Source organism: Danio rerio, chromosome 3 (assembly GCF_049306965.1).
Source record: "Danio rerio strain Tuebingen ecotype United States chromosome 3, GRCz12tu, whole genome shotgun sequence".
Taxonomy (NCBI): Eukaryota; Metazoa; Chordata; class Actinopteri; order Cypriniformes; family Danionidae; genus Danio; species Danio rerio.
The window spans coordinates 9558541-9586470 of NC_133178.1; the positions used below are offsets into that span (position 1 = coordinate 9558541).

Below are 27930 nucleotides of genomic sequence, written 5' to 3' on the forward strand. Positions count from 1 at the left end.
CATTAATATTTAATAAACTTTAATAGGTAAAACTGTCTAAAATAAGAACAAAAGCAAGAGATGCATCAAAGTTTGATTTTAAAAATCTTGAATGGTTATAAAAATCCTTATAATCGTATTATAATTTATAAATATAATTCGTTTAAAAATATTAAATTATATTCATGATATGATGTAGTTCCGGAAACTTCCTACCTCTCCATTTATCCGTCTGATTTTACGGTGGGTTGCTTTTGACCGCCCCCTGTCGTTTTAAAGAATAACACAACAGTTAATCACCTGTCATAGGAAACCGGTATACACTGTTATGAATAATGGAGTGAAGCATTTTCCCATTGGACAAGAACTCTCATCGACTCATCAAATACCAGAAAATGACCACAAAGATAAAGGTAGTTTATATTAGTAATATAAACTGTTAGATAGACATTTGTATATATAAGTATATAAGTACAAAATGTCATTTAATATAAATTTTCACCAGAATTCAAGTGGTCCTCATAAACATGTTATTTTTAAGTCCTGTTAGATAAGTATGAAAAACACAAAAATTTTAAATAATTTATTCAACACATCAATGCTGAACATTTGAAAAAAATTTAATAATTTTGTGATTTGCAGACTATAAAAGAGCAAAGTAATATTAGGATGCAGACACTGAACATGGTAACAAAAAATGTAAGGAATAATTGACAAAAGAAAGCAATGCACACCGGTGGTGGTGATGTGGTTACATAATGAGTGTCTATACATTACATTATTATCTACTAATTCAACAGCCCACCAAGAATTATTCCGCTAATACAGTTCCCACAGCTAAAGCCACTGTTCTGATGTTGTTCAGATGTTTCTTATCATGTTATTTTTCAGCGTAGTGATATGGAGCTGTAATGAACTCTAAACATGCATGAACTACTCTGTGTGTTTATCTGAAAATACTGGCACACTTTAGAATGCTCATAAGCATTTTTTGAGCGCGAGAAGAGTTTCTACAGGTGGTTTGTCAAGGCCACTCCTATGCTCATGTCATAAATGCAGTGTTTTTTAAATTAATTTTTTTTAATTGAATTTTTTATATGAAATGTGTCAGATGCAAATGTGCAAAAACAATGGTGCAAGTGTCAGAAAGATGAAAGTGTTTTCCACAAGTGGTTATCAAGCCCTCTCACTTGTGGGAGGCACATTCATAATTAATAATGTTTTGAGGTTGTCATGTCGTGAGTAGAGGAGAAAAGAGGTGATCTTATATGGGATTTGATATGGGATTTTAGTTGTCGTAGCCTCAGCAGTTAGATAACTGTTGTTCATTCAGAGCAGCTCATAGTAACATCCACATTAAGCACATAAACTGATCTCATCCTGATTCGTAATTAACAAACACTGAAATCAGTTTAGAAATTCAAACAAAGTCAAAACAATGTTCTGAAGTGTTTTAAAGAATTGAGTTCAGATTTGAGTGCACACTTACCAGCAGCTTTTCTGTAATCCAGTTTCAGCACAGAGCCAGTAAAGAAACTGTAATCGATATCCTCATCACCAAATGTATTATCTGAACCTGCATTAGAAATAAAGTAGCAGAACACAAACAGTTTTCTCTTTTCTCCTCAACTAACTTTACACTCATTGTTATACTGCCTTCTAGTGGCGACTCTGTACATTTATAAACAAAACAAATTCAGTTTTCTGAAACGTTATAAAGATTTGAGTTCAGAATTGAGTTCAACACTTACCAGCAGCTTTTCTATAACCCAGTTTCAGCAGAGATGTTCAGCTCAGAGGACGAGCTGACGTTGATCCATCAAGTGTTTTTGCACTGAGGCACTTTACAGTATATCAATACTGAGCTTTGTAAATCTGCTATTATTGTGGTATGAACAGAAATAATAAACAGAACGAAACTAAAGACAAATATGAGAAAAGTAACAGCTTTATTTTCATATTTACAGTCTTCATGTCTATACAGTCAACATACTGAACTGCACTTACATGAACTTAGTCAAAACACTTTACAAAACCGATGCTTATTTGAAATATTATACACATATACTGCTGTTGCACAGATTTACATTTGGCAATCAGTTCTGATAAACTTCACCATCATCATCAGAATCAGACAAACATAAACAATCAGCCTGATTTTTGATGCAATATCCACAAATACTTATAAAACACATTTCAAAATATTTTCAAAAATATTCATTCATTATCTAATAAACTCAAAGATGAATACATTACCATTTAAATAAAACTGTAAATAACAGACAGTACAGGAACAATCATTTTAAATAAACAAAGCAATTAGTTCTGCTTTATATACCAATAAAGAAATCAAAATAAACAATACAGTTTGATCAGGTCTGGCGTGAGAGCAAAAAAATAAATAAATCTGAGAGAGAGTTGACGTACTCTTGAAGACAGGAGTTGATCAGATCCTGAGACAGTGTTAATTTTAATTATTATAGACAAAAAATACTGCATAGACAACAATAATCTGCCACAGTCAAAATCTTTAACTTTTCCATCATTTGACAGAACAGAAAACCCGATGGACAAATATTCAATCAAAATTAAAGACACAAACATGAACAAAATAGTTAATGACCAATGCTGTAGTCTCAAACATGGACAAAAAGATCCCTCATTTTATCTAATACACAGTTAAAGATGAATAAATTGACAGAAACAGTTGTAAAAATGTACCACAATTGATTTATATGTCAATCTGGAGAAGCAGAATCAAGTGCAGACAGAAACTCCATTTCATAATTCGGTTGTTCTCTGTGTACAAAACAAAACATTGTTATTATGTCATCAGCACATCTGTACTCACATCACTCCACACTAAGATAGATGTAGATCTGTATTAGAAAACAAAACTACGGATTGAACATTGAAACAGAAACAGCTGAGTGTGTGTTACATGCATTTATACTACAGGACAGTTGAATTGATTCTGATTGGCTGTTGAGCATTCTAAGATGTCATTATTTTATAAGATAAACACACAGCAAAAGTAGTTCAGGCAGGTTTTGAGTGCATTACAGCTCTATTTCAATACGCTAAATGATTTCAGCTATTGCACAGATACAACAGACAAAAATCACAGCTAAACTCAACAGAGAGCTTTGGATGAGATGTGTGAGCAACTAGTGCTACACACAGAAGCAGTTTGAGGACAAAACCTGACAAATGTGAAAACACCCCATACTTGTCTTTGCTTTCCAATAAATTAACAACCTGTTTTTAATTATCCCATATGTATATAATCATACATGCTTACCACGAGAGCTGTGACAAATAAAAATCTGAACTTACCCTGATCTAAGATCTTTCCCTATGTGATAGAAGACAATAGAGACAAAATAGTTAATAAACAACTGATCAAAAGTTTGAATGCATATTTTATTGAATGTTTGTCCATTTTCAGACTGCATTATGAAACCCTGATCTCTGCCCCAAGATTTACTGTGTTTTTGTAGTTTTGATACATTGTCTAAATTAATAGAGTACAGTATTTACAGTACATTACAGACAAACAAGTCAGCGATAAATAAATAAGACCAATATACTTACATTATATTAGCTATTATATTATATTATATTATATGATCAACATTAAGTGTGTACCTTATCACTTTACTACATTATTAGTTTGTGATGTTCATTTTTAAAGAGTAACCGGCTTCTGACTACTCCTTGACTGAACATTCAAGATATACTTGATGCTTTACACTGAGCTTCATAATATTTAAAATATTAAAATGATAACATAATATTAACAGAAAACAGGTTTCAACCAAATGAGAATGAGAAAATTATGCCAAAATATTTTTTTATTTATTTTATTAGTTATTATTTATTAAATGCAGTTGCATTTAAATACTACTCGTTTATTAGTCTGTTTCACCTAAAAACAGAAATTAAAACCTTTTTCTTTATTACTAGCCATTTCTTCGGTGAGTCATGTACAGCAGTAAAGGTAAACGTTTGTTTATTGCTGCATCAGCAACTTCTGGCTATTTTATTGTAAGATCAATAGATAAAAGCATAATACAACATAATTCAATAACAGATGATGAAAAATACCCTGCAAATAATTGTGCATTAAAAATGTTAAATACTATTTTTTCAGTTTAATAAATAATAAATAACTCAACTGTTGTAAAGGCAATAATGAAAAAAAAGATTGTCAAACACAAGATATTAAAATAGACTTACAGTGAGCGTGCATTTGTAAAAGCAGCCAATAAAAGGCAAAAGCAGATTCAGAAGGGAAGACGATGACTCTCAGATCCTCAATGACACGCTCTCCATTCACTGAAATATTAAAATTAGAGTTATTAAAAACATGCATGCAGGATATCTGACAGCAAATTGGTAAACTATTTTTAATATGTAACTAATCTGTGTTCTGTTCATTTTCAGCATGCTTTTTGTTTTAGATAAAGTTGTTTTATAGTAACAGTTAGGTTAAATATATATGCCATAAAAATGCACACACATATACAAATATATAATCATTTTAAAAAATGATATTTACTCACGTGCTTTCAGGATGAGTTCTGCTGTCAGTGAAACTGAGCTCAACAAAACAACACCAACTGCTCCAAACATGTACATGATCTCATTACAGAGAGACACTGAGACAGACACACACAAGAGGTAAATGATTAAATGTTGCATTAATGACACAGATCTCTTCTATTTTCAGTTCTATTAAACCGGCTTTATGCCACAATGAATGCATAGTTGATAATAAATTATTGATCAGTGAATGATTACATGTGTTTGATCCTTGCCCGCTCGTCTCAGTCTGCTGTCGTATTCTCAGAGTTTCTGAAAGTTTTTTTACTGTTAAAAACAAAACTCAGATGAATGAGCAGAAAATATGACTTTATTTTGGGATCTTTTCTATTCTAGCATGAGAAAAAGACAAATAGTTTTTTTTTATGACAACAACAACAATAGTAATAAATCAAAAGGCCTAGACAATATTTTAACAATTTCTTGATAGTAAATCAATTCTGTATTAGGGATTATGAAATCAGAGAGAAAAGTATTAGCATATCATGTAAATTGTCTCTAAAACACAATGTAATGTACAAAACTATGTCACTAATAGTGTTAATCAAACATGCAGGTCAAACTGACAACATTTGTGTGGGTTTAGTTTTGTACATTTATTCTGTACTCCTACTTGATGAAGCATTGTAAGTCAGTGATGGACAGTGTTGTCCAAGTTACTTCCAAACTGTAATATATCACAGATTACTTGTTACTGTTATATAACCGTAATCCCTTACAATATTGCTGTCTCAGAATTGTAATGTTACATTACTCTTATATTACTTTTTAGTTACTTTCCCCAAAATAACTACAGAATTAAGACTTAACATTCTAACATGAGTACTGAAGTGTACTGCAGAGCATTTTACACCCAGTAGAAAACGATGTCATGTAAAGATGCAGATTTTTTTTCTTTTATTATTATTGCCATTATTTTAATCACTTCAAATTCAAGTGGCTTACAACACAAAACTGTCATGCATAAAGTGAGCATGATGAACAGCTTTCTCAGTATAAAATGCAATTAGAGGACCAACCCCTCAACCTCACTCATTTTAGGCCATAGAATTGAACATATAGGCTAAACATTGCTTAACTGCTAAAAAGAAAGCAGATAAAACAGAGATCTATATGCCTCTAAAATAACAAAATTAATCCACTGACCGAGAAAAACGTAATTTCTGCTGCTTTGGCTTATCACTCTCGTCCTCTGTTGTCTTTCTCTTCGCTGTAAGTGGACGCATGGCAACACTCCAGAGGTTTTTTTAAATTGCTAGTGCTAATTGTCGATGTCGATAATTCTCTCAGGTTTTTACAAAGGTTGCATTTGACTAACGTTCTTCTTGTCCTTATATTGGACAAAATCCAAGTAATGCGCGTATGGCGTTATTTCACTGACAAATGTCATGAGCGCAGTACAAGACAAGAGGACATTCATATAATACGAGCGAGTGAATCTCTTTGCTCCTGCACCGATTTCCTCTGTTTGTGGACAAAACTGCTTGCGAGCTCTCAAATATAGACGGCTTGTGCGCAAATTCTCACGCTCTCTCAAATATGCATAAATAATGTATATTTTCTTGTGTGTTCTCAGTACACTGCTCGCTCAGCGAGATTATATGCAGAATCTCAATTTGTGTCGTGTGTTACCTTTTTCTTTTGTGCTTTTTAATATGATTTATACTGGTGCACTGTTTATTAACAATAACCAAAATACTAAAATAGACTTGCATATTACATTTTTAATCTAATAAACCAGAACATATTTGGCTGTATGTTACAGTATATGATGAGATATTTCCAGTTTTAAACACTTAAAGACACAGAGAATAGACTTTGAATGTAATGAATACGTTTTACTTTAAAAACATTTATTAAACATATAAAAGGTGCACCATACTAATCAAATAAAACACATTTAAACAAAAATATAACTAACGCAAGCAGAAATATAACTAATAGAAAATAGGGGAAACTTGATAAGGCATTATAGCCTACTGTACTATTCACTCTTCAAATAGTGTATCATATTTGAGAGCTCGCAAGCAGTTTTGTCCACGAACAGAGGAAACTGACGAGCGAGCGCTCTACTTGTAATACTGCGCTAACAACATTTGTCAGTGAAATAACGCCATATACGCGCATGTCCATCTCGCAAACGTACTGTCTTCAGCCATTTTTATCTATTTGCCGGTTTTCCGCAGCGCGTTAGGGCTTAACGTTACTGCGAACCAGGCTGAGCCAATAGCCTTGGACCTCGAGCTCAGAGGCTGAAATGATTCCACGTTCAAAGTAAAAAGGTCCAATAGCCAGAGGGAGATCAATGACAACACACACGTATATTCACTAACCACGAACAGGAAATAGAACTGCGATATGTTTTATTTGGTAATATCTTCCATGCGAAAATTTTGTTGTAACGCACGCGTTACTGAACATGTACCGAGTAAAATATTACTGAAAATGTATTAGTAAAGCCTTACACTACAGTGTTAAAGGAAAAAAGTAATACGTTACTGTAATACATTACTTTTGTAACACATAACTCCCAACACTGGTGATGGACAATACCTTGCACAAGAATCATGATAATCTTCAGAACGTCAAGAAATGAAATGACACAGATCCACTCCAAGCGCTCTGACAATTAAAAACAGCATTTCTGATCAGCACAACATGTCTAATAAAACAGATGACTAAACTCACTAAACTCACTATGTTCCTATTAAAAATATTATTAAATATTACACATTATGTACATCATTGTTCCAGGTCAACAATCCTAACTGAAATCTTACAACAAAAAATCTTCCATTAAAGATAAATGTGAGCTTTCCCACACCAAAAAAGTAAATAAACAAATAATAATCTAAACAGTGCTATATATGTCTAAATGTAAAAAATAACTAAAAAATATACAAAACAACTTTAAAATTAATGCAACATACCTTTCTCCCTTTCCAATATAACCAGATGAATATAAATGACTATAATGATATCCAGAACTGATATTGTTATTATCCACAATGCTAAAAGCCATGTTCTGCAGAGACCTGCCAATGAAAAGACGACCATCAGCCTATTAAAATTGACCCTTAAAACATGCTTTTGATCTGACTGTGACCAATCTTCTGTTCATTTATTAACAGCCCAAAACTGAATATTCTGTCATTTATTGACCCTTTACTAAAAAAAAAAAAATAAATAAAAATAAAAAAAATAAATAATAATAATAATAATAATAATAATAATAATAATAATAACAATAATATGCAAGTCAATGTTTTCAGCATTTCGATCAAAATATCTTCTTTTGGGTTTAACAGAAAAAAAGTCAAAAGTTTCATGGCAAGTAATGGGTCAGTAAATCATGACAGAATTTTTAGTTTTGGGTGAATCCCTTTAAATCAAAATGTTTTAACTTTTTTATGATAACTTTACAACAAATGATCTAAAGCCGTTCACTATTTTATAATTGTACTGGTTTTTTATCATCCAATGCAGTCTTTAACGTACATCTTGGAATGCTTTTCCATTGTCTATGTACCTTTTGCTGTTTGTGACTTTTTCATTTTAAATTATGGCCGGGAGAACTTCCCTTAAAAAAAATAATTGTAAATAATTATTCTGACTACTTTGACATAATACTCTATCATTCAAAAATATATAAATATAAAAATCATTTATCTGATTGAAGGCACGTGTGAATGCATGTCATTCCACATTCACAAAATTAGTGTATAATCTGCACCAAATGAGAACTGACGGAGCTCCTCGACAAGATTATATCACCTTTTCTCGACAGGTGAAAATCAGGGGCAAAACTAGCTAAAAACCACCATATCTTAACATAGTGGCTAAAGTACATTTATTGGCCCCTATACTTTCCTGACTTTTCACAACACAATTATCATCATAATTGTTGCACTTTTTCAGTAAATTCACTTCGAAATGCATTAATAACAACAGTACAAAGGATAGCTTCTGTATTATATAAACTTTATATAAACTAAAAATTATAGGTTATTATTATTTCTAGTCATATAAAGTTTAAAAAAAACACTCAATTAACCATGCAAGAACGGAATTAACTTACATTTGGCTGGTGGACGAAGAAAAAATGGTATACAGGCCAGCCATAACATGTAACCAAAAACCACAGCAAGAAGACCAAAAGGTCCTATAATAAAAAAATATACAAGATCCCATTATTTTCCCAATCAAACTATGTTGATAAACATGATGATAATTGATATGCTGTTTTCTTAAGAAATAATGTTTTTGAAGGTAAAGGTATTTTTCGAGTGGCTGATCATGATATATTGAAATGAAAAAGAGACTGTTGATAAACATGATGATGGTTTATGCTATTATCTTGTGAAATAATGTTAATAAAGGTAAAAGTATTTTTTCATATGTTTGATCATGATATATCGAAAGGAAAAAGGGAATGTTGCCGAACAGAGTTTTTATTGTACTGCTGTGCATTGGACAAATGATAATAGTTGATACACTGTTTCTGTGTGGAATAATGTTTGAAGTGTGAAGAGTTATTGTGTGGTTAATAATGGATAATGAAATGAGAGTGGCAGTTTAATTAATTGCACATTGTAATTAACTATGGGATAAAAGGGTGGAGTGAGAGGATTGTGTCACACACTGAGGAAAGCATTGTGCCGAAACATCTGTGTCTTTTTAATCGCCCGTAGACTGTAATAGAAAGAAAAAATAAAAAACAGTACGAAGCAATCACTTGAGTGCGAATCACTACCTTTTTTGAATAATAGCATTGACAAGGTTACCGCACCAAACCAAAGAAGTTCCTAAAAAAGCTGCAAGCGCGCAGGGCAAACTTCACCAACTCTACACACGAGACCCAATCAAACTAAACAAAGAAATAATGTCATCAAACCAGATAAAATTATTGCTTGTGACTTATTAAAACACTACAATTAGAGGTAGCACTTCATTATGCTGTACATTCTGCTTCCTGTAAGTAAATTTGCAACTGCATACACTATCAGTCATTGGAATAATAGAGACTGTATTATTATTATAATCTGCTGATACTTTACTATGATGAACCCCAACAGACATTTTGGCTGTAAGAACTGTGTAGGTCTGCTTATTCGTCGCATTTAAATTTTAAAATTTACCAGACGTTAAATTTACCTCTACTAATACTCCAGTGAGAGATTGTTGGCATACAGTTGCAAAAACACTAATTATTACTACCTATTACAAGTGGATTATCAAGTTAAAGTGTAACCAAGTGGGAGTGTGTGTGTGTGTGCGTGTTTTGAGCATTTAACTTAATTTATGCACATTGATGCTTGCATGTTGGTCTACTACTAGTGAACAGTGAACTCAGTTTTCACCATTTTACAATCTACTTGTTTCATATCAGTGTACATTTGCAAGAGATGAGTAAACAGTGTCACCTAGAGAGGCAATTCCAAATGAGGAGAACAACTGGAGCAATTCAAAGAGGACCAAGAAGATGATGATAACGAAACAACAAATGTTCTCAAAACCTAATGGAGAGAGAGAGAGAGAGAGAGAGAGAGAGAGAGAGAGAGAGAGAGAGAAATAAGAGAGAGAAAGAGAAGACAAACATTAATTAAGAACTGATTTCAAATACTGTCCACTGCTCAAGACAATGGTCAGTTTTGAATTAGTCACACAATGACTGTTGTTAGTTTAAGCAACAAAGGCTAGCAACAAGTAACCGTCTAAAAAATGTAGATTTATTTGGGGGGAAAAAAATGGAAATGTGTATTTATATTTTCCTTTTCAATTTCAGTTATTTTTGTGCTTTATTTATCAGCATTTAGCAACACACGACTTTACATTTGTTTACTGCACTTTGAGATATTGCATGAATTAATAGTTAGTAACAGTTTAATAGTTAGCTGTTTTAATAACTTTACTGGAGTATAACTAGTAATGGAGTAAAACAAATGAGCATGTATTCATCTAGAGTTTGGATTGTCTCTCTTAGTTTTTTGAAAAGCCTTAAAACGTCCCCTAAAAAGCAAACAAACAAATAAATGCAAACACAGTTAGACATAATAGGAAACTGCCATGATTAAGCCATTGTGTTTGGTAATTGTGTTATAAAATGCAAGTAAATTAATGAAACCAGTTAGTAAAGTTATGAAGATAATACATATTTGCTTATATACTTAGCTTTTTACACAGTATGAACCATGTATAAGAAATCAAATCACTCAAAAACTCTTACCTGTACTCAATATGAGGCACATCAGCACAACAACTCCAAAGCATAATCCAGAAAATACACGAGGTTTGCTGTCTGTATCGTGTGCTCTTTTTCTCCAGCCATATGAAAAAAGAACTACAGAAATAGAGAAATTAAAAGACGCACAAGATCAATAATGTCCTTAAGCAAGTTCACTCTGAAAGAAGTGGGTTAGTAAAATAATGTTCCCTCAAGTAAGTGTAAAATGAAAACATCGAAATATTATAAAACATGGAGACCATCACATGTACACCAACATATTACAAAAAAAAAATCAGGCAACAGTAAACATGCAATAAAATATAAATAATAAATTAAAATATAAAATAATGTAATCCTGTTAATTTAATTTTGGAAAATATCTGAAACACAGCATAATCCTGGGATACTAAATGAGTACCAGACAGCTGCAACCATTCTCTGTCGTTTATTATTTATTTATTTTTGTCATTATTTTGTCATATTTCATAAAGCTCCTGTGTCAGAAAGATGAACCTGGTCTCAGTTGTGTGAAATGTGGATTTACCTGAATAAACAACTAGTGTGAGAACCGCAAATTCCGTTGTTGGTGTGAAAAAGCTGGTCCATGATTTAAGGCTCTCTGCAGACAGAAAGTGTGAAACACATCAGCTCTTACACACTGTCTTATTACAGTGTAATGTTATCCTGTCTTGACTGACTAAATTACACAGTTTTCTCTCGACACAGATCAGCATGTATTCGTTTTCCAAAAATTAAATATTCAAACAAAGATGATCATCAACATTCAGATCATCAACACATCAAATATAAATCCAAAAATACTTTATAGTAGATAAATTGGGTTTTTGTTTAAAAAGCAATGTACTTGTAAAAAGTACTATATTTAACGTTAGTGTACAGATTCATGGCATTACTACTACACTCACTGCCCTCCAAACGTTTGGAAACAGTACGACTTATTAATGTTTTAAAAGAAGCCAATTTTGCTCACAAAGGCTGCATATATTAAAGTAAATACAGTAAAAACTTCTAAATTGAGAATTTACAGTACTATATTAAAACAGTTTTTAATATTGTAATTATAATTGCATATTGTGTAATCAGTTTTCTTATTGAATGTAGTTTCAATTTTAGTTTATTAATGTGACTCAAAGCTATATTTTCATCATCATTACTCCAGTCTTCAGTGTCATATGATCTCCCCAAAAATCACTATAATATAAAGATTAGCTGTTCTTTGTTAAAAAGAAAGTTAAAAATAAGAGCTTTTAATTGTTTTCAAAACTCATTCCGTTTTCAAGTTTTTGGAGTACAGTGTATCTGTTATACTGCTGTACTGTGCACTTCCAATATGTGATGCCTTAACATATTTAAATGCAATAGAAACATTCAGTAACGATACAATGCTAAGAATTAAAGAGACCTATTATGCAAAATTCACTTTTATAAGGGGTTTAAACACACTTGTGTAGGAGCAGTGTGTTATTATAGCCAGCTTCTCATGGTAAAAAAATATTAGTTGTAATCTTTTTATAATCACACTTGATAAAAACAGTCAGGAGAAACACTTTGATTGACATTCTCTATTTGTACGTGTCATCAAAGCCCCACCCACTAGTGACAATCTCTCCTTCATTAGCATATGGTGTTAGTCTTGTTTTTGAATCTGCCACTATGCTGACACACAGGCATTTGTAGCTCCGCCCTCTTTTGAAAAGAGCACAATCTCATTTGAATTTAAAGCGACAGTCACCAAAATTACACAATTAGGATCAAAGCCTAAAAGGGGCAGTTTCAAAGAGTTATAAAACATTATTTGTGCAGTATTTTGAGCTGAAACTTCCCAGGGCTTGAAATTGCGGCCATTTTGGCGCCCAAAATTTTATCTATGCGACCTCAAAATATATTTAGTAGCATTTGTGCGACTGCACAAAATTGTTGTGTGTGACCAGTTTTTACTGCAAAATGTTCACCACATGAATTCACAGAATGCATCTCTGCACTTGAAACACGAAACGCAGCGTTTAGGAATGGTTTAAAACAGTTTTAATGTCAACTTGCTGCAGTAAACAAAGCCAAGTCCGTAATGCTTGCCCCGCCTTCACGCTCTTCTTATTGGCCCACTGCTCTAGCACTGAAGTTTGATTACTGTTGATTTCAAGTGCAATAAATCTGTTTGTATAACACTTGTAGTAACAGTGCTCAAAATTGGTGGGTGCGACTAAATTTTGGCTGATGCGCCTAAATTTTTGAAGTTAGGAGCACCGGTGCTACCAAGCAAAAAGGTTAATTTCAAGCCCTGCTTCCCATACACTCTCTGGGGACATCAGAGACTTATTTGACATCTTGTAAACAGGAGCATAATAGGTCCTCTTTAATGTTACCATCAGTGTGCATATGTTGTTCTCTCTGTGGAAAATTAAACTTTAAATCCCAACATACCTTGAAGATACTTCAAATAGGACAAAGCCCAGATCAGCATGACAGGCCTCAGAATATAAAGAGCAGAGCAGGTGATGGTCTCATGCAAAGATCCTGCAACAAAATATTTCATTGCAGACACTAAAAATAACTGCATTATGTGAAGCTGTTACTTCAATAAACCATTTGTTAACCATTAAAGAATACAAATGCACAAGACACTGACAAGATTCAGTCAAAAAAAAAAAAAAATCAACAAAACATTATTAAAATATATTGCTTTTAACTCGAACATAACAAAGAGCACTAAACTCCTGCACTCACCTTCGGTAAAGCCCCAAAGGATGAAGGCTAAGAACATACAGATGTTTGGGAAAAGGACCAGAGAAAGCTGAAGAATCCAGATTGTGCTGCTGGAGACTAAAGAGGAAATTCACAATAATCACAATTACATGAATAAAACACTTACACTGACACATAATACAGATTTATTCACTTAATAACACACCAGTGTTTTTATATCTGCAGTAGATCAGAGAGCAGAGCAGAAGAAGAGCTCCAGATCCAGCAGCAACACAGAAAAACAGCACAGCGATGTGCAAAGAAGAGAAACCTGGAGGGAAGAAAAGGGAAATGACAAAACACAGCACAGACATAGCATATTTACTTTTTTCTACGGGAGAAATTGAGATATACACAATAAAGTCACATTAAACTGATGAAAAGTAATATTGAAGCTCAACAGTTTTACCTATGATGTGGTTTAAAACACCTTTTCATGTTTGTTTAAATCCTCTGTAAATTAACAAATGCAAATGATCAATTTGCTAAAATAGAACAGATGATTCATTAACTATATTGACAATCTTCATGGAGCCTCGACACACAAGCATTAAACAAACAGACTGACAGCTTCAAGAAAAATATTATGTATGTAAACTACGATCTCCTATAAATACACTGCTGTCAGTCTGTTTTATTTAGATTTTTTAATGATATGGGCTGGATCAAAACTTTCAGAAATTCTTATTCACAAATGATTTAAAATTTAACAAATACCTCACATTGCTGCCAGTCTACAGTTACTAAGACAAAGCTTAATCAAGTTTTTAAAATCAATAAGCCCCAGGAAGTTGTGGTTTACAATAGATTTATAACAACTAAGGAGCATTGTTAGCATTAGCATTATACATCAGCTTCACGGGGCTAATTGCATTTATAATATGGTTATTCCATATACATAGCAACAAAATCAAGTTGACAAGTTCGCCTGCTCAGTCATAATAGTAAAGAAACTAGCCTTCCTCTCATTGAAGGAGGCTCGACTTGAGCTATGAATTGAACTCTTCTGTTGTCTTTAAAATCTGTCTACACGGTTTGCCCTTTTTGTCAAAAATGACCCACCTTCACTAAAACTGTAAATAAAGCAGCTAAACTTATATTCAATCTTTAAATCTGTTGTGCATGAAAAAAGCACCTCATCTTCATCACAAGCTGTTATTGTCTGGGGTTTCCCCTCATCAGTGTGCAGTATTTCATCAGTGTTTCTCATTTTTGACTAAGTAAAGGGTGTATTTTGCTCAAGCTAAAGGCACCTGCATATGAGTAAAACGTTTTTAGCAAGACATTATTCATAAAAGTTAAGGCAGCAAATTATTATAGCGTGTGTGTTTGTGAGGTGTATGTGTTTTTGTCTGTGCGGCAGTAGTTTTTGTGGTGTAAAAATAGTGTTATAACTGGAAAATCAAAATTTGACCCAAAGGACAACCATTGTACCCTAAATGTGTACAGCCTTATCATAAAAATTAAAGATTATAGATTTTTTTTTCCAATGTTGGGGTAATTTTAGAGAAACTCACCAAACATCAACAGTCAACAGTTTTTTTTCTGCAGTTAAAATAACGCATGGGTCCTTTTTGACCCTTAACAGATGGGTTAAACCCATGAGTGAAATTCTAAAGGCAAAGACTGAGAAAACATTTCAGCTGACAGGGCAATGGCTGCTGCGGCAGGCACTTTTTTCCAGGGGTTTCAGTACAGCGTAACCGCTACTACGTCATCGGGTGGGCGTGGCCTATCTGTGAATTTGCATAGGTCACGGATCATGCGCAGATTGTGAAAACAGCCGTTAGATTCAGATACCTGTACGTATTCGCAGGGGTTTCGTGTCAAATGCCTTTTATATGCAGTACTTTAAAATAGCTGTCCTGATCGCAGGTGTTTCATGTGAAGTCAGTGTATGTTATATTAAACAAATTAACTTAAGATACCTCTCAGATTACATTAATACTGATACCTGTCCTGATGCCAGGGGTTTCATGTATAATTACTTTTATATTAGTTAACATCAGATACCTGTCCTGATCCCAGGTGTTTCATGTATGATCACTTTTATATTATATACAGTAAAATCAGATACCTGTCCTGATCTCAGGGGTTTCATGTATGATCACTTTTATATTATATACATTAACATCAGATACCTGTCCTGATCCCAGGGGTTTTATGTATGATCACTTTTATATTATATACAGTAACATCAGATACCTGTCCTGATCTCAGGGGTTTCATGTATGATCACTTTTATATTATATTCATTAACATCAGATACATGTCCTGATCTCAGGGGTTTCATGTATGATCACTTTTATATTATATACAGTAACATCAGATACCTGTCCTGATCCCAGGTGTTTCATGTATGATCACTTTTATATTATATACAGTAACATCAGATACCTGTCCTGATCCCAGGGGTTTTATGTATGATCACTTTTATATTATATACAGTAACATCAGATACCTGTCCTGATCTCAGGGGTTTCATGTATGATCACTTTTATATTATATACATTAACATCAGATACCTGTCCTGATCTCAGGGGTTTCATGTATGATCACTTTTATATTATATACAGTAACATCAGATACCTGTCCTGATCCCAGGGGTTTCATGTATGATCACTTTTATATTATATACATTAACATCAGATACCTGTCCTGATGCCAGGGGTTTCATGTATGATCACTTTTATATTATATACATTAACATCAGATACCTGTCCTGATCCCAGGGGTTTCATGTATGATCACTTTTATATACAGTAACATCAGATACCTGTCCTGATCCCAAGGGTTTTATGTATGATCACTTTTATATTATATACATTAACATCAGATACCTGTCCTGATCTCAGGGGTTTCATGTATGATCACTTTTATATTATATACAGTAACATCAGATACCTGTCCTGATCCCAGGGGTTTCATGTATGATCACTTTTATATTATATACAGTAACATCAGATACCTGTCCTGATCCCAGGGGTTTCATGTATGATCACTTTTATATACAGTAACATCAGATACCTGTCCTGATCCCAGGGGTTTCATGTATGATCACTTTTATATTATATTCATTAACATCAGATACCTGTCCTGATCTCAGGGGTTTCATGTATGATCACTTTTATATTATATACAGTAACATCAGATACCTGTCCTGATCTCAGGGGTTTCATGTATGATCACTTTTATATACAGTAACATCAGATACCTGTCCTGATGCCAGGGGTTTCATGTATAATTACTTTTATATTAGTTAACATCAGATGTAACTGCCCATGATTTAATGTACTCGCTTTGCTTGCCCTAATTGGAGTCACCACAGGAGGGCGCTCTAGACTAATAGGATTTAAGTGAGACAAAGCAGAGTAAGAGCAATTCACGTTTGTTCACGAGCTAACAGGTACAGCTCGGAAGAATGCCTTGAGCTTTTAGTGTCCCTTCGGCAAGCAGAGCGAGGTATGTTTTGTTTATTGTTTGATTTATTTGGAAAACGTTAGATGTTTTGTAAATGTTTGTTGTTTATTTTTCTATGTTGTTTGTTTGTTTTCTCTAGTTTTACGGTGCTTTGGTGCTTTTGGTGCCTTTGGTCTTTTGATGCTTCTGTGTATACAACAAAGAACTGAGACGATGATTTATGTGATGAACTTTATTGCATCCAAGTAAACCTTTTTAAATGCACCCGTCAAAAACTCTCTGCCTATTCTTTGAAAGCTGAAGGGCTGCTACAGTAAAACTCGCTGCTACACATGGCGTTTGCATCACGTTGGTGATTCATCACATGAGTGTCATGTTACAAGCCTTCATCTCGTCTGTGGCACTGCATGGTATCTACAACAGACTGAATCTACACTAGGACGGCGACTTTACACGGTTAACTGGGAAAACTCTTCATGAAAGACTGAAAGGTGACTGCAAACGTTGTGGACTCAGAGGTACAAGAAAAGGAAAAATATTTATCTATTTATTACTTTTGGGATAATTGCAATTTTTAAAGAAAAAAAAGGATTTATATTTGTATGCTTTGTTGAATTTGTATGCAGTAATTGAAGTTTGAGAGGAGTGATTAATGATTTAAGTGCTCATGTTTCAAGGTGTTTGTGTAATGTTGGGCTTATATTCATGATGCATGTATTAGACAAATGTTTGCAATTTTAAAGTGCTTAAAGTCTTAAGAGTTTATACTGTTGTTGCACATGTGATTTTGACTTATTACCTTTGCTATAATATTTTAGGTGTTTAAATTTGTCTGATGTAAGCAGGTTGCTGATTTAAGTTGTAGACAGACAAAATGGACGACACAGCGGAGCAAATGGTGGCACAAGCAAGTCAAAGGTCAGTTCTTGATAAAGATCTGAATAGTACAACAGAAATGCAACAGGTTAGATCAAGATCAAGCTCTCGAAAAAGAAATCCCACAGAAAAGGGTTTAGAAATGCAAAAACAAGAGACAAAAAAGCACGAGAAAGCCTTTAATAAAGCTTATACTTCCTGGAAGCAGACAGCTAAAGAAATTAGATGTAAATTAAAAGCCTTATGCACATGTGAAGAGCTTGAGCAAATTTTGAAAGACATTCAAACTAGTCAGGATGTTGTCACTCAACATTATGCCCCATTACTGCGTAATCAAACTGCTACTCCAGAGATTGTAAGAAGAGTAGATGTTTGTTCCATATTGAGTACAGAAATTTGTGATTTGGTGAGCAAACGAATAGAAACTGTTGATGTCATTCAAAAAAGGGAAGTAGTTAAAGAGAGAGTTAGGCAGATATTGAACAAAGAGGAGTATGAGTCTATATTTGGTTGTACCAATACAGAGACCATTATCTCAGTATCGTCACAGACTGTAGAAAGTTTGTCAGCTGTCTCAGAAACTTCCTCTGAAGCTTCAAGTAAACGAGCTGAAGCAGAGGCAGAACTTGCGGCTAAAGTAGAGCAGAAAAGGGCCATTCAAGAAATTTCCAATCAGCAAGCTCGACTAGTTAAACTGGAGAATGACTGGAAGCTGGAAGAAGCAAGAATGTTAGCGGATATTAAACAGAAAGAAATTGAAATTCGCTCCAAGTTAGAAGAAGAAAAAGCAAAATTGCAATTGTTACAAGCGGAAAAAGATGTCAACGTAGCTGCAGCTCGAGTGAAAGCTTATAACAATGCAGAAAGTTGTCTTGAAGAGAGCAGTTTGGAAGACGACGAGACCGGAAATGTCATTTATCCTGAACGAAGAAAAGCTTCTAACAAACCTCAACGTAATCCTGTGATAAATCCATTACCTTCACAAACATTTCAAGAAGAAAGTAAAACTAAAGAGACTGAGAATTTAGCTCAAGCATTAGTGAACTCCTTAAGTATAAGTCGTTTACCTGTTCCAGAACCAACCACTTTTAATGGTGATCCTCTGAAGTTTATTGAATGGAAAATGTCCTTCACAGCACTCATTGATTGTAAATCCATCCCAGCAAGTGAGAAAATGTTCTATTTAAAAACCTATCTTGCAGGAGAAGCTCGTAAGGCCGTAGAAGGGTTCTTTTATAAGAACTCGGATGATACATATCAGGGTGCTTGGAGAGTCTTGGAGGAGAGGTATGGAAACCCATTCATTATTCAGCGTGCTTTTCGAGAGAGACTCATGAAATGGCCCAAGGTGGGAGTAAACGATCCATTTTCCTTGAGAGAGTTCAGTGATTTCTTGCAAGGTTGTGTTGAAGCTATTCCACAAGTCAAAGGTTTGTCCATCTTGAATGATTGCGAGGAAAATTACAAGTTGCTTAAGAAGTTACCAGAATGGATTGTCCGTAAATGGAACAGAATTGTTGTTGAAGAGTTGGATATGACAGGAGACTATCCAAGTTTTAAGCAATTTGCTGAATTCTTGAAGAAGGAATCAAAGATAGCTTGCAACCCTTTCACTTCTCCACTGCTAGCCAGTTCAAAGGTTCCAGATGAAAAGTATTTGAAAAGAGCAAAAGCTTTCAATATTAAGGCTCAAGTAAAAGATTCAAGACCAGAATTCAAGGTAACATCACCATGTTCTGTGTGTAAGAGTGAAATGCATAGTATCGTCAAATGTCCTATCTTTGCAGAGAAGCCCATGGATGATAAAAGATCTTTCATTCGTGAAAATCACATGTGTTTTGGATGCTTGAGAAGAGGGCATATTTTTAGGGACTGTAGGAAACGGCATATTTGTGGAACGTGTGGACTGCGTCATCCAACTTGTCTGCACGAAGATAAACGCAAACATTCAGAGGTATCCCAAGCAGATATTACATCAGAAGCATATACAAGTCAAGAGGGCCAAAGGGCAATGTCTTATGCAGTAACACAACATGTCTCTGCTACTTCTAGTATTGTTCCAGTGTTTATCTCCACAGTAGAAGAGCCACAAAATGAGATCCTTACCTATGCCTTACTCGATACACAAAGTGACACGAGCTTTATTTTGAAGGATTTTATTGATGAGCTGCAAGTGAGCAGTCAAGCGGTGAAGCTGAAACTCAGTACTATGACAACTACAGACACAATTACTTCAAGTAACAAGGTTAGTGGTCTGCGAATCCGAGGACTTCAAGGTGGGAAATGTATCCAAATACCTCAAGTGTATACGTGTGATTTCATTCCTGTGGATAAAGCTCACATTCCAACGAAGAAAACTGCATTATGCTGGTCTCATCTTAAGCACATAGCCAATGAAATGCCACCACTTCAGAGTTGTGATATAGGACTATTGATTGGATATGACTGCCCTTCAGCGTTGGCTCCCCTAGAGGTCATAATCGGTAAGGAAAATGAGCCTTTTGCACAGAAAACCGCGCTGGGCTGGAGCATTATCGGTCTTTGTAATCCCCACTTAGACAGACAAGGAAGTCAAAGTTTTGTTCATCGAGTGTCTGTGAAAGAAATGAGAGTTCCGACAGCTAATGATGTCTTGAAAGTTTTGGAGTGTGACTTTAATGAGAAAAGTTATGAAGACAAATATGTGTCACAGGAAGATGTCCGCTTTATTCGTTATCTCAGTGATAACATCAAGCATAAAGAAGATGGACATTTTCAGTTACCTCTTCCTTTCAAGAGCAGTAATCCACCTTCACTCCCTAACAACAAGAGGCTGGCTTTATTACGTCTGCAGCATTTAGGTAAGAAGTTAAGGTCAAATCAACAGTACCATGAGAATTACAAGATTTTTATGGAAGAAATGCTCAACAAGGGAGATGCAGAGATTGCTCCAGTAATACCTGATAAAGAAATAGCTTGGTATATACCACATCATGGAGTTTATCACCCTCACAAGCCAGACAAGTTAAGAGTAGTATTTGATTGCTCATCAAAATTCTGTGGCATATCTCTTAACGATACTCTTCTTACTGGTCCAGATTTGATTAATTCTCTGGTGGGAGTACTTTGTAGATTCAGGAAGGAAGCCGTTGCTGTGACATGTGACATCGAAAAGATGTTTCATCAATTTCATGTCCCCCCTGAAGAGAGAGATTATTTAAGATTCCTATGGTGGAAGAATGGGGATTTGAAAGAAGAGCCCATTGAATATAGAATGACTGTGCATCTTTTTGGTGCAGCTTCATCTCCTGGGTGTGCGAACTTTGGCCTGAAGTATCTCGCAGAGAAGTACAAATCTGAGTATTCTGAAGCCTCTTCATTTGTGAATAATAACTTTTATGTGGATGATGGCTTAATTTCAGTTCCATCTATACAGGAAGCTAAAGATTTGGTTGCAGAAGCTAAAACCCTGTGCAAGCTTGGAGGGTTACGTCTCCATAAGTTTAACTCAAATGAGAAAGATGTCTTGCGCTGTGTGGATTCGTCAGAGTGGGCGGTTTCTTCTAAGCCACTAAATTTGACTCCTGAATCGTCTGGGCATGTTCTTGGCATACAGTGGTCTACAAAGGATGACACATTCAGTTTCAACACTCAACTTAAAGATCAGCCTGCAACACGTCGAGGTATCTTGTCAATTGTATCTTCCTTATACGATCCCATTGGATTTGTTGCTCCTTTCCTTTTGAAGGGAAAGTGCATTTTGCAGGAGCTCTGTCAGAGAAATATGGAATGGGACGATTCTCTCCCTGATGACTTAATTCCACGGTGGGAGGAGTGGAAAAATAGTCTCCAGGACTTGAAAGATTTTACTGTTCCAAGATGTTACTATCCTTCGTCCTTTAGTAAGATTGTGTTGACAGAGTTGCATCATTTCTCAGATGCAAGCAACCTTGGTTATGGTGCATGTTCCTACTTAAGAGTCAAGAGTGACAAAAATGAAGTGCATTGTTGCCTAGTAATGGCCAAGGCTCGAGTGGCACCTATAAAAATCAAGAGTATTCCAAGACTGGAATTGGCTGCTGCGGTGGTTTCTGCTAGACTGAGTGTTTTGCTAAAAGCTGAACTGCAAATGATGATCGATCAAGAGTTCTTTTGGTCTGATTCACAAGTTGTTCTTGCATATCTCAACAATGAAGCAAGAAGGTTTCACGTGTTTGTCGCTAATCGTGTTCAATTGATCAAGGAAATTACAAATACAAGCCAGTGGTATCATGTCAACACATCTCAAAATCCTGCTGACCATGCCTCTAGAGGTTTACTCATTTCAGAGTTGAGATCTACTAACTGGATGACTGGACCTACATTTTTATGGGACCAAGAAGTGTGTCCAGCTCCAAACACTTCAACTAAATTACTAGTAGGAGATCCTGAAGTCAAACTTGTACAGGTACGGCTGACTAAAAGTAGTGATACTGCTAACTTCCTTGATCGATTTGGCCACTTCTCTTCCCTGAGAACTCTAATCAATGTTGTTGCTCGAATAAAAAGGCTAGCATTAAGGAAGAAATGTCTTAAGGATATTGTCACCGTTGAAGAACGCAAGTGTGCATTACAGGCTGTGATTAAGCTTATTCAAGAACGAGCCTTCTCCCAAGAAATCCAAACAATCCAAGGAGGTAAGGCTCTTCAGAAGTCCAGTTCACTTTTCCACCTAGATCCCATCTTGAAAAATGGTCTTCGTGTTGGAGGAAGGTTGAAAGGGTCATCTCTTAGCGAAGAGGTTAAACATCCATTAATTTTGCCCAAAGAGAGCCACATTACCAACCTTATTCTAAAACACTATCACAGCAAAATTTGCCATCAAGGAAGGTCCCAAACGCTTATGGAACTCAGGACACATGGATTTTGGATTATTGGTGGCAGTAAGTCGGTTGCTAAGTTAATCTACAATTGCGTTCAATGTCGGAAACTCAGGCGACCAGTGGAGGAACAACAAATGGCAGAACTTCCAAAAGAACGTACTGAAGCCTCTTCCCCGTTCTGCTACACGGGTATGGATTGTTTTGGTCCATTTATTATAAAAAAGGGATGAAAGGAGTACAAAAGGTACGGCCTTCTTTTCACTTGCCTTTCATCACGAGCAGTCCACATTGAAATGCTTGAAGACCTATCAACAGACATGTTCATTAATGCTTTGAGATGTTTCATAAGTCTGCGAGGAGCTGTTCGTCAACTTTATTGCGACTGTGGTACAAACTTTGTAGGAGCCAGAAATGAATTCAAACAGGCTCTTAAGGAATGCGATGTCAAAACACTGGAGAGATATCTTGCGGAAAATCAGTGTGAGTTTATCTTTAATGCTGCCTCAGCTAGTCACTCAGGAGGTGTCTGGGAACGCCAAATTAGGACTGTGCGTAATGTGCTGAATTCTACTCTTTCTTTGTGCCCTGGTAGACTGGATGACTCTTCTCTAAGAACATTGTTTTATGAAGCGATGGCTATTGTTAATAGTCGACCATTAACTGTGGATGGAATAAACGACCCAAAATCACTAGAACCTTTAACTCCTAATCATCTTGTTTTAATGAAATCCGAGACTGCTCTTCCTCCCCCAGGGAAGTTTCTAAAGGAAGACGTGTATGCTACAAAAAGGTGGCGCAGGGTTCAGTACTTGATTGAACAGTTTTGGAGTCGTTGGAAAAGGGAATATCTCCTGAATATATCCACAAGACAGAAGTGGCACGTACCTCGACGTAATCTTAAAGTAAATGACATTGTAATCATTAAAGATGACATGCTTCCTAGAAACAAATGGCAGTTAGGTAGGGTTGTTGAGGTTTTTCCAGGTAACGATGGCCTTGTTAGACGCGTTAAAGTTCAAACAGGAGAACAAAAACAGAAAACGGGGTTGGGGCACCATTCTTCACATTCAGTTATTGAGCGACCAATCCAAAAATTGGTTGTTATAGTTGAGAGTGAGTAGTTGCAACTTTCTTGCATCAGACAAATAATGTTAATTTTGTATGTGGATTTATTTTGTGAGTTAAATTTGAAGTTAAAATCATGTATGATATTTGTTTTGTTTGTTTGATTCATACCATGATTTGGTGGGAGTGTAACTGCCCATGATTTAATGTACTCGCTTTGCTTGCCCTAATTGGAGTCACCACAGGAGGGCGCTCTAGACTAATAGGATTTAAGTGAGACAAAGCAGAGTAAGAGCAATTCACGTTTGTTCACGAGCTAACAGGTACAGCTCGGAAGAATGCCTTGAGCTTTTAGTGTCCCTTCGGCAAGCAGAGCGAGGTATGTTTTGTTTATTGTTTGATTTATTTGGAAAACGTTAGATGTTTTGTAAATGTTTGTTGTTTATTTTTCTATGTTGTTTGTTTGTTTTCTCTAGTTTTACGGTGCTTTGGTGCTTTTGGTGCCTTTGGTCTTTTGATGCTTCTGTGTATACAACAAAGAACTGAGACGATGATTTATGTGATGAACTTTATTGCATCCAAGTAAACCTTTTTAAATGCACCCGTCAAAAACTCTCTGCCTATTCTTTGAAAGCTGAAGGGCTGCTACATCAGATACCTGTCCTGATCCCAGGGGTTTCATGTATGATCACTTTTATATTATATTCATTAACATCAGATACCTGTCCTGATCTCAGGGGTTTCATGTATGATCACTTTTATATTATATTCATTAACATCAGATACCTGTCCTGATCTCAGGGGTTTCATGTATGATCACTTTTATATTATATACATTAACATCAGATACCTGTCCTGATCTCAGGGGTTTCATGTATGATCACTTTTATATTATATACATTAACATCAGATACCTGTCCTGATCTCAGGGGTTTCATGTATGATCACTTTTATATTATATACATTAACATCAGATACCTGTCCTGATCTCAGGGGTTTCATGTATGATCACTTTTATATTATATACAGTAACATCAGATACCTGTCCTGATCTCAGGGGTTTCATGTATGATCACTTTTATATTATATACATTAACATCAGATACCTGTCCTGATCTCAGGGGTTTCATGTATGATCACTTTTATATTATATACATTAACATCAGATACCTGTCCTGATCTCAGGGGTTTCATGTATGATCACTTTTATATTATATACAGTAACATCAGATACCTGTCCTGATCTCAGGGGTTTCATGTATGATCACTTTTATATTATATACATTAACATCAGATACCTGTCCTGATCTCAGGGGTTTCATGTATGATCACTTTTATATTATATACATTAACATCAGATACCTGTCCTGATGCCAGGGGTTTCATGTATAATTACTTTTATATTAGTTAACATCAGATACCTGTCCTGATCCCAGGGGTTTCAAGTATGATCACTTTTATATTATATACATTAACATCAGATACCTGTCCTGATCTCAGGGGTTTCATGTATAATTACTTTTATATTAGTTAACATCAGATACATGTCCTGATCTCAGGGGTTTCATGTATGATCACTTTTATATTATATACAGTAACATCAGATACCTGTCCTGATCTCAGGGGTTTCATGTATGATCACTTTTATATTATATACATTAACATCAGATACCTGTCCTGATCTCAGGTGTTTCATGTATGATCACTTTTATATTATATACAGTAACATCAGATACCTGTCCTGATCCCAGGTGTTTCATGTATGATCACTTTTATAAACAGTAACATCAGATACCTGTCCTGATCCCAGGTGTTTCATGTATGATCACTTTTATAAACAGTAACATCAGATACCTGTCCTGATCCCAGGGGTTTCATGTATGATTACTTTTATATACAGTAACATCAGATACCTGTCCTGATCCCAGGGGTTACATGTATGATCACTTTTATATTAGTTGACATCAGATACCTGTCCTGATCCCAGGTGTTTTGTGTATGATGACTTTAAATAAAAATAGAAAATAAATATGAGTTATGTTAATTAACTAAGATCGAGAAAGAAAAATTAACCACGATTTATTACAGAAAATGTGGTATTTATTTGTTTAAACATGACTGAATACCATATTTTAAACTACAAAAACACGGTTAACCTTACCACAACCATTATTATTTGGTTTAAAATGGAAGTACAAAAGCCCAGAGACAGTAAAACAGAGTAAAACGGAGTAAAACGAGGTCAGCTGTTCTTGCTAATGAAATCTTTAAAATATAACATTATAACAACAAAAAAATAACCTGTATGATTGTTTTTTCCTTCGTTATCCACCGCGGTAGGTTCTTTATCCATAATCATCCTGTTTGAAATGACCGCGCTAAAAAAGAACCTGTACTGCGCATGATTGGTGACCTCTCAGTATTGTTTTTTTTTCTGAGGGGGCGTTTCCCAAACACCGACCGAGCCACGCCCATTTTACGTCGTGGTAATGAAACCCCTGGAATTTAGTGCATGCCGGCTGCTGCTTAGATACCCATGTGATGATTGATATGCCTAAATGATCATGCTGCTCATATATCTACATGGTGAACTTCATCAAATAAATCTGTTTTTTGGCTCAGTGATGATAGCTGGAATAATAGTCAGCAACACAGTCAGCGGAGTCTGTCTGTAGAGTAATTTACATACAACAACTTTGAATCTAGCTCAATCAATCAGAATCAAGGACCGTGACCATGAATAGCAACAAAAAGCATTGTTAACACCATAAAATAATAAAAGCTGTTGGGAGATACGGGTCAATAATGTTTAGGGAGTTTTAATATAAATTTAGAGCATTTAAAACATATTTGTTCCTTACCCAGTCTCTCCAGCTCTACAGTCGCATTTCCTGATAAATCTCCAGCAAACACTTGACACCTGTAAACTCCTTTATCCTCAGTTCTGACACTCTTCAGTCTGAGAGAGAAGTTTCCTTTGGGGATTTCAGCAGTGAAGAACTCAACTCTGCCTCTGAACTGTTCAACTGATGAATCTGGTAAAGTCTCATTGTTTTGGTAAAGCAGAACCAGAAAATCTCCATCTTCATCTGTTTTCAACCATGAAACCTCTTCAATGTGTTCAGGAGTGATGTGAGAGTCTACAGAGCAGTTCAGAGTCACGTCCTCACCAACATATGCCGAAGCGGGACGATTTGATCCTGATACCAGCAAACGCTCTGAAAGAAAACAAATAGTTTCATTCATTACATCAAATGCTATTTGATTTAAAATGTTCACCAGAATTTAAGTTGATTTCACTCACCATTGCTGACTTTTATCTGAGCCATAGTTTCTCCAGTATCCTGCTGAATGAAAACCTTACACCTGTATTCTCCTTCATCTTGAGCTGTCAGATTGTCCAGACGGAGGGAGAAGTTTCCATGTTGAATCTCCTCAGTAAAGAAATGAGCTCTATCTTGATAATCCTGCTGCTGGACCTCTGGTCGACTCTCACCATCTTGATACAGATGAATCAGAGTCTCTGAGTCTGCTCTTCTCCATTCCACCTCCAGATCCTCCACTGGTAAAGCTTCATCAACATAACAGGGCAAAACCACTGAAGATCCCAGAGGAGCAGACAGTGGAGCAGAGGGTCCGTGAACAGTGAAGCCTGTAAAGAAAGCAAACCTGATTAAGGTTGTGAGAAAAAAACCCGACAGGAAATCAAACTATTTTTGCATATCATGGTAAAACAACAACAACAAAAAAGTAATAATACCATCAGTGACCATCAAAAACATTGACATAAAAATGCAGGTAAGAAGGTCCATCGCGAATTACTAATTAAATTAATAAATCATGTCATAAATTTATCTTGACAACGTGAGTCTATTTCGATGAGGCATAACGGTCCATAAAAACAAACTTTCGCTTTCGTTTTTTTCAGTTTGAAGTGTGTTTCAGGCTGGTTTGAATTCAGAACCGCAAAACACGGATATAACTGTTGTAAATGGTCTATGGCAAATAAAGTAAAACAGAGCCATCCGATGAGTAACAGCTCCTTACATTTTAAAATTGACAGATGACAATATTAAAAGAAAACAGCAATTTCCCCTGCCTTTTTAATTTATGTATTTTCAAATTGCGTCAAAAGATTTGAAAAAAAAGTTAAAA

The 27930-nt window shown here is 35.2% G+C and overlaps 1 protein-coding gene and 1 long non-coding RNA gene across 2 annotated transcripts in view; one reads left to right on the forward strand and one right to left on the reverse strand.

Moving 5' to 3' along the window:
• The window catches only part of LOC141381140 (uncharacterized), a 693969-nt gene extending 669810 nt beyond the window's left edge, over positions 1–24159 (forward strand). Inside the window, exons 2-3 of the long non-coding RNA XR_012400836.1 lie at positions 16843–17035; positions 17133–24159. This is a non-coding gene — a long non-coding RNA (uncharacterized lncRNA). The remainder of the gene's footprint in view (positions 1–16842; positions 17036–17132) is intronic.
• LOC100331067 (uncharacterized) lies at positions 1912–27883 on the reverse strand. Its single transcript, XM_073944147.1, has 17 exons — positions 27536–27883; positions 27080–27427; positions 26637–26993; positions 13740–13844; positions 13556–13651; positions 13253–13345; positions 11355–11429; positions 10811–10924; positions 10008–10100; positions 8663–8746; positions 7515–7619; positions 7138–7206; positions 4783–4851; positions 4545–4640; positions 4219–4317; positions 3316–3334; positions 1912–2778 (listed from the first exon to the last, which is right to left on the reverse strand). Exons 1-17 carry the CDS (start codon positions 27585–27587, stop codon positions 2718–2720), a joined length of 1935 nt encoding a protein of 644 aa, XP_073800248.1. The 5' UTR covers positions 27588–27883; the 3' UTR covers positions 1912–2717.
• Positions 27884–27930: the final 47 nt, after the last annotated feature.